At 33.3% G+C, this 11,357-nt stretch overlaps 2 protein-coding genes across 13 annotated transcripts in view; one reads left to right on the plus strand and one right to left on the minus strand.

Annotated features, from left to right (window-relative positions):
• Positions 277-8,539, plus strand: LOC107617652 (serine/arginine-rich splicing factor SR30). Of its 12 annotated transcripts, none has more exons than XR_002354182.1 (15): positions 277-403; positions 759-863; positions 1,417-1,482; positions 1,580-1,654; positions 1,751-1,859; positions 2,033-2,079; positions 2,187-2,244; positions 2,931-2,980; positions 3,075-3,131; positions 3,407-3,552; positions 3,634-3,681; positions 6,766-7,231; positions 7,318-7,574; positions 8,053-8,112; positions 8,234-8,538. XR_002354182.1 is itself a non-coding variant. In XM_016319466.2 (14 exons), the coding sequence occupies exons 2-13, from the start codon at positions 777-779 to the stop codon at positions 8,092-8,094; spliced, it is 819 nt and encodes a 272-aa protein (XP_016174952.1). In that variant the 5' UTR covers positions 277-403; positions 759-776; the 3' UTR covers positions 8,095-8,112; positions 8,234-8,539. The 12 variants fall into 12 exon arrangements, 3 of the variants coding, with proteins under 3 accessions (XP_016174952.1, XP_016174954.1, XP_016174953.1); XR_001615019.2 differs by having other exon boundaries at positions 6,766-6,993; positions 7,076-7,574; XR_001615020.2 differs by having other exon boundaries at positions 6,766-6,993; positions 7,082-7,574.
• The window catches only part of LOC107617650, a 10,233-nt gene continuing 7,511 nt past the window's right edge, over positions 8,636-11,357 (minus strand). The window contains exons 4-6 of the mRNA XM_016319465.2: positions 11,329-11,354; positions 10,846-11,236; positions 8,636-10,310 (exon numbers count right to left, since the gene is read on the minus strand). Of these exons, the coding sequence (XP_016174951.1) occupies positions 9,881-10,310; positions 10,846-11,236; positions 11,329-11,354 (847 nt within the window). The 3' untranslated portion in view covers positions 8,636-9,880. The remainder of the gene's footprint in view (positions 10,311-10,845; positions 11,237-11,328; positions 11,355-11,357) is intronic.

An 11,357-nucleotide genomic window follows, 5' to 3' on the forward strand; every position in this document is an offset into this window, starting at 1 on the left:
GATAATTATTCTATCAAAAAATAAATTAAAGATCGATTTATCTACCAAAATAAAATTTTAAAATTAACCTATATATTAATTTATTTAAAAATTAAAATAAAATATTCACTTTTAAAATTTTTGAGACCTATTTGGATAATTAGTCTAGCTTCTATATTGGAAAACTACCGGTCAGTGTCATCTGCTGAAGACACGTATGAAAATTCATTGGCCTTGAACGGCGTAGATTTCATGGTTGAGTTCTTGAGCACCATGTAAGGCCATGCACGTGTCGCCTCAACACTTGTCCAGTTCTCCGTGCTCTGATTTTGCTCAATAAATATATTTTCTCTATCTGTCTCTGTTTCTCTCTCACTTTAACCTTCACCTTCCATAAGCTTCTCTCAGCTTCTTCTCATTTCAGGTACGCTTCTTTGTCTTCTCTCTCGAATCCTCAACACTGTTCATTGCCATTTCCTTCATCAGTGTCAAATTCTTCTTCTTTAAAATTCCTAATACACACAGGATTTCATTCTAGTATTGCATTTTTTTTTTTGGAAACCATATGTTAAGGTTTAAACTACGTTAAATGGATTATCGTCTGGGAAGGCTCGGAGTGAAAAGGTCTTAATTGTTATTTTAACCACGCTTGATTTCATTTCAATTTCCCTGATCAGTACTTTATCAACTTATGATTGTTATTATTATGATGATGATTAGTGTTAATTATTAGTTTGTTTGGAGATTTATGACGAAAAATGACTAAGTGAGTTAAACAGTGCTTCGGGCGAAGAAAAATGGCTAGACGGTCTAGTCGCACAATTTATGTTGGCAATCTTCCTGGCGATGTTCGCTTGAGGGAAGTAGAGGATCTTTTCTACAAGGTACTTTTATTTATTTGTTGTTATCTATTATTGTTTTTATTATATGTCCAAAAACATATATAAATTCAGGTTATCTTCACGGTTATGTTAAATAATTTTGGAAGTCTTTAAACATTGATCGTCACTTTTTGTTTAGTTTAGCATTTGGACGAGATATGGTTTCATTTCCGGAGTATATTTTAGGGGATAAAAAAGGCTGAATTAAGCAGTGAAGAATCCTTAATTCTATCAATTATTATGCATTGTTTCGTGGAATGGATCATCTCAATTGGAGATTCCACTTGACTATATCAAGTCTTGGTTTTCACCATTGATGGCAAGATTGATCCTTATATAAAACTTACAAGAGAATCTAATCAATAGTGAAGATCTATATTTGACTTGGTCAATTGAAATTTTCAGTTGAGCTTTGAAGTCTCATTCCAATTTTTTTTTTTCTTCCAGCCATGGTAATGGGGAACACAAAGTTTGTTTTGGAATGTCATTGTGGACAAGTACATCTGGAATTTGTTGCTGATGATCCTTAATTGTTTTGTTTGTCCTCTAATTGCAGTTTGGTCCTATTGTTGACATTGATCTGAAGATTCCTCCGAGACCACCAGGTTATGCCTTTGTGGAGGTGTGTCTGAATTTCATGTTGTAAGGATATGAGGCAGTATTTTCCTCAGGGTCTAGATCACTTTTTTACATTGTGTATTGAACATTATATTTTGCAGTTTGAGGATATCCGTGATGCTGAAGATGCCATTTACTATAGAGATGGTTACAACTTTGATGGTTTTCGGTTACGGGTCAGTGCATTTTTTCTTACTTTTCTTGTCCTTTGGAGTTACTTGGAACAATATCTTCAATTATTATGAACTTTTGACCTTTATTTGTTACTGTAGGTTGAACTTGCACACGGTGGACGGGGTCATACATCATCAGTAGACCGCTATAGTAGCTATAGTGGTAGTAGCAGTAGCCGTGGAGTTTCCAGGCGTTCCGATTATCGTGGTATGCATTATTTCTTCATTGAATTTTTTATAGCTATGTATCTCTCTATACTAGTTTATTCTTAGTTTTTTCTTTCTTTATTTTCTTATTTTCCATGGAAAGAAACTCTTCTTTTGTTGACTTTTTCTCTTTTTCTTCCTTTTTTCGTTGTTTTTTATTTTGTGTTTGTGTAGTTCTTGTAACAGGATTACCCCCTTCTGCTTCATGGCAAGACCTGAAAGTATGGACCGATTCTTCACTACAAACACTTGAGATATGCTAGAGTTTTAGCATGCAGGGGATTGATGGTATTTTTAATGTTTGCTGATTGTCGTTTTACATGGTTAGGATCATATGCGAAGAGCTGGTGATGTGTGTTTTTCTCAAGTCTTCCGTGAGCGTGGTGGTAAGCTTATTAAAATAGAAATTGGCTTAAGTTTCATATCATTTGATTTCAAAATGGTTAATGCTGATTGCTGAAGGGTGCTCAGTGCACAGCACACACATATCCACTGCCTAGATGTTAAGTTCAAGTAGAATGAGGAAATTCCTTTATGCCCTGCATTTTTTTTCCTTGCAAAATTAATGAGGAAGGGTAATGATACAAGAAGATTTAGATCTTAGGCATTGAGGGGTGAGATATAAAGTTGTCTTTGGTAAAACTAGTATTCGGGTTATTCAAGAAGTTGTTGGGATTGTTAGTTGGATGGGCTTGTAAGGGCTAAATAGTCAACATAATAATATTGAATCAGGCTAGGCAAGCACGTATATACTTTATAACTTCATATTGGTTTGTATACAACAATAATCTGTCATCTGAGATTTCGCCAAGCATCATATCAATCTTTATTTGAACAGAATAAGCTAGCCCAATGATATTGGCTATTTGAGTTGGTTATGTTTTCTAGTAATTTCAAATGGTGATACTGATGTAGGTGGCTGGGTGAATAACTTATTTTAGGGGGAAGTCAGTCTAGGAAAAATTGCCAATTGTCTCTTCATTGCAACTCTCAGATTAACTTCCTAGGCTTTTTTGAGCTAGTCTTTTTGTTCCAATTTTCACATGATTCATTAATGTTGGTATACTTGTAGGTATGACTGGGATAGTGGATTATACAAATTATGATGACATGAAATATGCTGTAAGTGTTGTAAACCCTTGTCATGTAATATTTTTCATGAGCTGGATTTTTCATGATATTAATATTTTTAACTATTACTGGTACTTTCTTACAGATAAGGAAGCTTGATGACTCGGAATTCAGAAATGCCTTTTCTCGGTCATACATACGGGTGGGTGGATATTATGTGTTACATCCTGCATACTATTTATGATTTTGGAATTTACTTATTTATTTATTTTTTGGTATATTTTGTAGTTTCTTTTGATACAGTCACAGTCTGGTCAGTTCGGATTTCTATGAATCCTGGATAACAATGATTTATTTGAATGCATTTGTGATTATGAACGAGAAAATACCTGTTATTTAGTTATTCTACACATGCTCAAAGAGGGAAAAAAAAGACTTCTTGTTATATGATATAAAGCAAATTGCTATTTGTTCCAGGTCAGAGAATATGATCGCCGGAGTTATTCTAGAAGCCCCAGTCGTGATTCAAGGAGGAGCTATTCGAGAAGCCTCAGCCGCAGTCCATATGTGTCGCGAAGTCGAAGCTATAGTCAAAGCCCTAGCTATAGTGACAGGAGCAGAAGGTTCACGTTGGTTGCATTGGTGAAGAATAATAAGTATAATTTTGGTAATTCAAAGAATTGACAAATTGTTCATATTTGCAGTTGGTCTCCAAAACCAAAGCATTCTCGGCGTTCGTTATCTCGCTCAAGGTCAGTTTCTACCTAGCCTTATTCTGTGTGCAGTTTAGTGCTTTCTGGTATGATTTTGTGAGATATGTATGCATCTGTCTAGGATAAGTTAAAATCTCCTTGTTAGTTTATGTGTGTCATCATTAGAATGACTAAGTGTGTGTTTGGACTGTGGTTGGTCAAACTGGAATTTGAATGGAAGTGATTTTATATAATTGATTTTTGGGTAGAAATATGTTTGTGTCAATATGATTTATGTTTGACAACTCTATACCAAACTTGATTTTGATAAAATAAATAGTTTGGATAATATTAGTTAAAATCACTTTTAGATAAATAATTACTAAAAAGGACATGACATTAAATTATAATGTTATTTTTTTTATACATGTTTAATTTTTTTAATATTTTTTCTTATATGTTTTTATATAGTATATTTTTAGTACTCTTAAAAAATATTTTAGATGTGTAGCATTATTCGTATTTTTTTTAGTACTTTTAATACTCTTTTTTAGTATGCTATAATTTTTTATTATTATTATTATTTATAGTTAATTTTTTTGTTTAATTTATTTTATCTAATGGGATCAATAAATTATATTATAAAAAAATAATAATAAATATAATGCATAAAAAGTACTATTATAAAAATATATAATATCAAACAAAAATTAATAAAAAGTATAAATAATAAATAATAATAAAAAACTCATATATAAAGAGAAATATTCTATATTCTATAAATAATACAATAATATGTATAAAGGATAAACTTGGTAAAAGAAAAATAAATGTTGAATGTCACTTAAAATTATTGTTATCATCTGGGAACCGAGACTGTAGAACGTGTTCTATATCTATGGTGATTCGAAATTCTAGATGATGTATAAAATTCAATGGTGAAAATCTTTTTGCCTTCTCCATCTGGCTTATATTTTAGAGTAAAGTGACAAATAAACTCTTGAGGATTTACATTTCGGACATATTAGTCTTTAAAGGAAAAAAAAAAAGTACCAATAAAGTCTTCCAGAATAGCAGATGTGGACACACTACCTTCAAATTAGCCCCTATGATTAGAGTAGAAGGTCTTAATTTGAACTAACTTTTCCACGCTTGTTATCCTAGAGGATTTTTTTGGTACTTTTTTTTTAGGAACTAATCTGTTTGAAATGTACATCTTCAGGGGTTTATTTGTCACTTTACTCTATATTTTATTTGGGGATCAGGGATGAAATGACCCGACATACATCAATGTTGGGCTACACCACCAAAATCGTAGAAAACCTGCCCTCAAAGCCACTCATACTGATTTTATTTTATCTCGAGACAAAACTATTTTGTTGAGTTTGATTCTTCACTAAGATAAAAGATTTTACTAAATTAGATCCTCTTTAAGAACAAAATAAAAACCAACAGTATAAAAGAGTCTTACACTCTAATTATATAGTTCAATTTATATGATTCTTAAGTAATATATGATTTGAGATCTTAAAATTCTTTTAATTTTGAAGTGTATCAAATTACACCAGCAAGAGCAGTAGAGCACCCTTTTATTAGCAAATGAACACCCAGAACTTTTTATGCTATGGAAATTCTTAGGAGCTTGTTCTATAATCAAATAGGAATTGAATGATTGAATAATTTTAGGAATTGAATGATTGAATAATTTTTTGTTAATATACCCTTGAGGGAGAAGACATTTGATAATTGTGTTAATAATAGAAAGCAGCATATGAAAATAAGAAACTCATTTTTGAAATTTAGTACGTATATTATGTGAGCCTTCTCATTATACTTATATTTATTTTGTAGTAAAATAAGTGAATTGAGGAGTTAAAATTAAAATATAGTGACTAGACACGCTTAGATAGTTTCAGTGAGCTTCTTCACTTCTCATTTTATATTTATTATCATTTTAGAGGATCAAAATCTCTTACTTTTGTTCCCGTTGACTAAATTCTCTGATCTGTCACTGCTGGTGAATCTGTTGGGAGATATCCAAATAATAAGACAGGTGGAGTGGCAGACACCATATTCTGCATACTCCAGATATCATGCACTATCAGGAATGTAAAATTGCTTCTGGTTAATTATGTGATATTTATTAATGCTTTTCATCCAAGATTGTTTTCCCCTAAAATTTTGTATGTTATTGTTGATTCATGTTTAAATACATCTTTATTCATGTAAAATAAGTGAACTAGTGCCAACTTTTTGCCAAAGCCAGTAATGCTAGCAATCTCTACTATGTTGGACAAGCGAAACCCCAGTCAAGCTTTTAGATTAGGTGCACAAACTGCACATTATCTCTATTGTCTGTTAGTAGATGTGAAAGCCTTGTTGATACAAGCAAAGAGTTTTATGTCATATTGTCTTCAAGTTCTCACTTAGATTACTGTGTTTGGAGTAGTAGAGATAGTGGATTATAATTATCAAGTAATCAGTTTACTTGGAGCAGCTTGTGTGGTGATTTGGTAATACCAACCTATTTTGAGGCCCAGATAATAGAGAAATTATTGTTGTTAGTCAATTTAGTGACAATGATAACCGTTGGCTGATTTCAAGTCGGGTTTGTTTACCTCATTAGTTATTTCTTAGCCCAAAATGTACTCTGCAATTTTTAGGAGTTTCTCGTCGCTTCTTACACCGCTTTATATAGATGATTTTGGTGTAATAGTTTGATTCATTAGACAAGGTTCTTGATTATGTGGAATTTTTGTGCTATTTGACTTTTCAAATGCGTTGTGTCTAGAATTCTAGGTGGAGATGGAAAGTCTTTTAAGCCTCTGCTGTTATATGGAAATGACATCATCCCTTTATTTCATGTTTAATTAAGACCACCAATTTTCAATGACCTTGAGAGATGTCATTCATTTTATTTCATGGATGGTTTGCATGTTTATGTTGCGTTTCTAGAAATTCCTATTTGTTTCTCAAAAGTCAAACTGAATGCATGTTTTCTGTTTCCCTATTTTTGCAACTTGAAGGGAGTGTCTTCTTTCCTTAAAGTTTTCTTGTGTTTTCAAAGACAACTTTTTGGTATGCTGTCTACTTTGCTGTTCTCACAAAGCCAAATTTTGTGTTTACTTTGTTGTTATCATATAGCGAATTGCTGTGCCCTAGAAGTATCAGCAATTAAGCATAATTCCTCATACGTGGAAAGGTGGATGGGGCATTGGTAAAGTGGATTGTCAGCTTTTGCCAATAATTTACTCAATGTTCATTAGGCTTGGCTCTTGTTTTCTAGATGTGGCCTTTTCTGGTGACCTGGGAACTTCGTGTTAGGACCTGAGGGTATGTGGTGCTCAAAACGCCTGCAACTTTTGGTCCAAGGTAATATTGTTTAATTGATGAGCACCTGTGGAACACCTTAATGCTGCGACTAACGGTAACAGTAATGGTATATTGATTTAAGGCACAGTCTGCAATTGTTGGCTGGATGCCTATAGATGGATGAGTTGCAATCTAAAAGGTGGATTACCATGAACTAAGTGCTATTGTTACCGACCATTTCAAACCAGCAGAGTTACAATTCGAAAATTACAACATAGTCTCTGGTTTAAGTTCTGGGGTCAGCCATATTCGTCTGCTAGGATTCCTTTTATTGTCCTGTGTTGGGTTTGTTTTGGTTAAAATGTTGGGTATAATTGGTTGAAGGTGTCGTGCTGCTGACAATAGATTGTTTGGCAATTGTTGAGACTATAGACGTGCGATGAATTGGGTTCTTATTCACTTGGATCCCGTGCAAGATTTGTGGTAGATTGATTTCTTCCTTGTGGTTTGGTAACCTTGATGTGGAATATTGCTCTCGTGGATGGAACTCCTTCTGTGGATCATTCTGCATACTGATTTGAGTTTTGTTCATTCTAAAATTTTGCAGATCTGTCTCAAGATCCAGATCTCCTTATTCATCTGTAAGTGCTATCTAGCCAGTATTACTCTTTTATTTAGAAAAGCAGAGCAGAGTCTAGGTTATTTTTATGTTTTCTTTAGATTTGCATGGCTGCAAGCAATATCGTATTTGATCTATGTCACAATAAAGCTTGAAAAAAAGACAAAAAAGGTGGGTGAAATGGAAGGTAGACAAATGCCAAGAGGGAGAGGAAGAGCTAAAAAGGACCATATGTGATGTGATCAAAAGAAATCTATGTGTGAACGACCTCATTAGAAATATGATACATGGTAGGATGTAATGCAGTAATGGTGTCGTTCGATCAATCCCACCTATTGGGATAAGCCTTTGTTGATGATGATGTTATTTTTAATTTTTTTTTCAAGCAATAACAAAGAAGTAAACAAGGCTGTTAGGAATTGAATGTGCTGGAAACTTTATGTAAAGATGAACTCATTCTGCAATATTAATTTGATGCCATGGTTTTATGTATTATGCAGCCTCGACCTTACAGTCGTAGCCAAAGTCCAAGGAGCATGTAATAGTCTCACCCGACCCCAGTAAGTTTATTGCCTCCAACTTGTAATCATTTGATGTGGCTTGTTTAAGAAAGTGTTATATGTACATATCTGGAACTCTTTCTTAATATTATTGATTTCTGACAATAGATCCCATTGATAGGTGAGATCTGATGAATGCAGCCATTCTGTTGAGTTTGCTTTGGAGACTTGCCATTGACTCTGTATTTTCTATACTACAATTTTAATTTGACAAGTGAGACCTAGGATACATACCATTGTAGCTCTATCTTATTATGTACTTGAATTTTAAAGTTGTCATGAGGAGTTTATATTTGGTAGATTATAGCAAATTGATATGAAATATTAAACTATGGATGGGGCATGTATGTTACATTCTGTCCAGCGACACCGATATTGGATGTGGTTAGTTATTGCCTATTGATGGTGTTCGTGCTTGATTTTCTCTCATCAGTTCTAACGAGTCTGCTCTTCACGTAAATTGTTTGCAGAATTGTATTTATATTTGACTATTAAATTTTATTTAGAATATATGCTGCTGCTCTTTTTTTTTTTTGTATTTTCAGTAGATGTTTGGCTCAACAAAATTTATCTTAGTATAAATCTTTGGCAGGAAACACTAAATTTTATCAACAATAATGTTTACCGTATTTTTATTTGAGTTTAATTTTGATGCACTGAGAGTAAAGTATTTTACATCGTCGTGCAATCATATCCAATTTTTTAAATGATCATTTACAGATGAAAGATAATTATTTTTACTGGTGTGGTAATTGAATACACGTGTAAAATTATTTTAACACTGACAATATATTAAAATTAAATTATTTTTATTGTTCTTGGTTTTATAAAGGGTTTTAACTCTCTTGCCTGTTTTCCACCCAATTGGTTTCTTGCAGACAGTCATGTTATCCCTCACATTCATAGATGTTTGTGTTTTAAAAATCCATAATTAAACTGCGGAGTAGTTTAATTAGTATACTGTACAAAATTATAGTCAATTAAGTATATCTAGGATTAATCGTCGAGTAGATTTTAAACAATTTATTTTTTTGTTAATTCTTATTATTAGTTGACTTGACAACATAATAGAGTCCGCTAGCTAGAGTCCGCTAGCTAGAAGTGCATGCAAATCAAATTTATAACATATGACAATCATCCCTTGTATCTCTTATAGTTAAAAAAATTTTTAAACATCTTTGGAATTCCGACCCTAAACAATGTCTTTGACATTAACTTTTCAAATTTTACTTTGGCTTTAGTTCATGCTAAAAGGAATTTGATTTTGAACCCTAATTAAGCAACCATTTTATCATTAAAAAATTATGAATGCAGATATATGTGGCAGAAGTAAAAATAGAATAGAAATAATTGTCTGTGATGATAATTGGTGTGTTTTGTAACACATATAGCACTAAAAAAAAAAAAATCAAACATTTCCTAAACCCTCCTGTGAACTTCAAGGTTACCCTGGTTCAGTCATTAGCACTGCACAACAATTTGATCACTGCCACGCAGCAGATATAAAATTACTCAAATTCTCAAAAATAAAACATCCCATGAGAAACATAACATAGTCGACCATTACAGTCTTACAGATACAACGGTAGGCCTGTAGCTACTTCCATCAAACTTCATTTATCCCTTGCCAACTGATAATGTTCTTTCTACTCACTATTTCCTCCAAATAACACCTGATTTTTCTGACTATCTTATTTCCATCACGCTGCCACGTAGTAACCAGGAAAACTATCTAATGGATGCTTGGTTCACAGTGAAGAGGAATATATCATCGATTATGGGAATGCATTCTTTCGGATCCATGCCTTAATCGATAGTTGCTAGAGCGTTCTGACCTACCAACAGTTTGGCGGTATTGTCTCCAGGCTGAATCTCTATCAACAATGCTTAAAGAAGATATGTGCTCTCGTTCCCAAGCATGGTAGCGACTTGGGAGACATGCATCTTCTGGAAAACTACTACGACCTGAAGAACTTGATGGGACAAAAAAGAAACCGCTTTGGTCCGGTGCAATTTGAGGTGATCCACTATGATTACCAGATCTTCGGGATCCAGAAGGAACGTGTGTTCGCGTTGTAGTTGAATTTGGTGATTGATAGTAAGCTTGAAGCGCTTGAACTCTATCACGGGATCGAGCGTTGCTACCAGGATAAGGAGGTAGCATTGAGGAAGTAACTGAGCTCACAGAACCAGAAGAACTGCAGAAAAAAAGCAGCAAAATATAATAAGAATCATTATTTATTGTATATAACTAAAATTTGTTTAATATCATGAATATAAGAATATAGTTTGGCTCTAGTAAAGTTTCAGTTGAGAATGTAATGGCAACTACTCCAATGAAAATACCAAAAACATCTTTTTATGATGACTTATTTGTTTAGCTATATTTTAAATAAAAATAACATTTTTATAACATATAAAAATCAAATTCTACAATTTATTATCCAATAGTTAAAATGAAATATCTTCACATGATAACAATATAACAATAATGAAATCTTCGTTAAAGTAACTACTTATTAATTATGCTATATATTTGAATAAATTTCAAGAGTTNNNAGACTAAAGAGGAGTACATTCATAATTTCACGTGAAATTGTTTTCGTATAAAACTGTTTATTTCTATTTTGCTCCTCCCAATATACTAAACCAACTTTAAACTATTTCATAAATTCAAGTATTCAACTGAGAAAAAGACTAGGAATACATAGACGCCAAATCTAAAGTAGTTACCTGTGACCCCCAGGAGGATGCATATAAGAACTTGATCTTGGTACATCTGAGCCACCCCTGGATGGCCTTTGAGTCCGTGGAGATATCGACCGGCGATCACCGGCAACTAGACGACTAGTGTATGTAGAGAAAGGAGGGGAATGTTGTTCCCAACTATGATAATGAAGATCCAATGTAGGATATGTGTAGGAAGTGGGCATGTCGCTATGCACAGATGAACCATTCCAATGACTGAAGGTGGAAATCTCTGAAACATTTCCACCTGAGTTGGAGGAAGATGGATGTATTGCTCCAAAATATGCAATATATGGGCAAGGATGATTAACAGAATTTACAACTGTGTTATGATGCTCAGCATATACAGCATGTTGTCCTCCCAGTATATCATGATCTGCATCTCATTATTATTCCGTTAAACATGGCATATTCAGTGTCAAATCTAGAGGTGTTCTAAAATAAAGAAAACTGGAAAAGGGATATTACATGCACTTGATGAAAATTCTCCGTCCCTG

This window comes from Arachis ipaensis, chromosome B09 (genome assembly GCF_000816755.2).
Source record: "Arachis ipaensis cultivar K30076 chromosome B09, Araip1.1, whole genome shotgun sequence".
NCBI lineage: Eukaryota > Viridiplantae > Streptophyta > Magnoliopsida > Fabales > Fabaceae > Arachis > Arachis ipaensis.

What these genes read in the sequence shown, in the direction of transcription:
- LOC107617652 (XM_016319466.2), top strand. Translation starts at nt 777, where the DNA reads ATGGCTAGACGGTCTAGTCGCACAATTTATGTTGGCAATCTTCCTGGC. An exon ending in TAGAGGATCTTTTCTACAAG is followed by an intron (nt 864 to 1,416) that starts GTACTTTTATTT and finishes CTCTAATTGCAG; the next exon opens with TTTGGTCCTATTGTTGACAT. An exon ending in TATAGTGACAGGAGCAGAAG is followed by an intron (nt 3,553 to 3,633) that starts GTTCACGTTGGT and finishes TCATATTTGCAG; the next exon opens with TTGGTCTCCAAAACCAAAGC.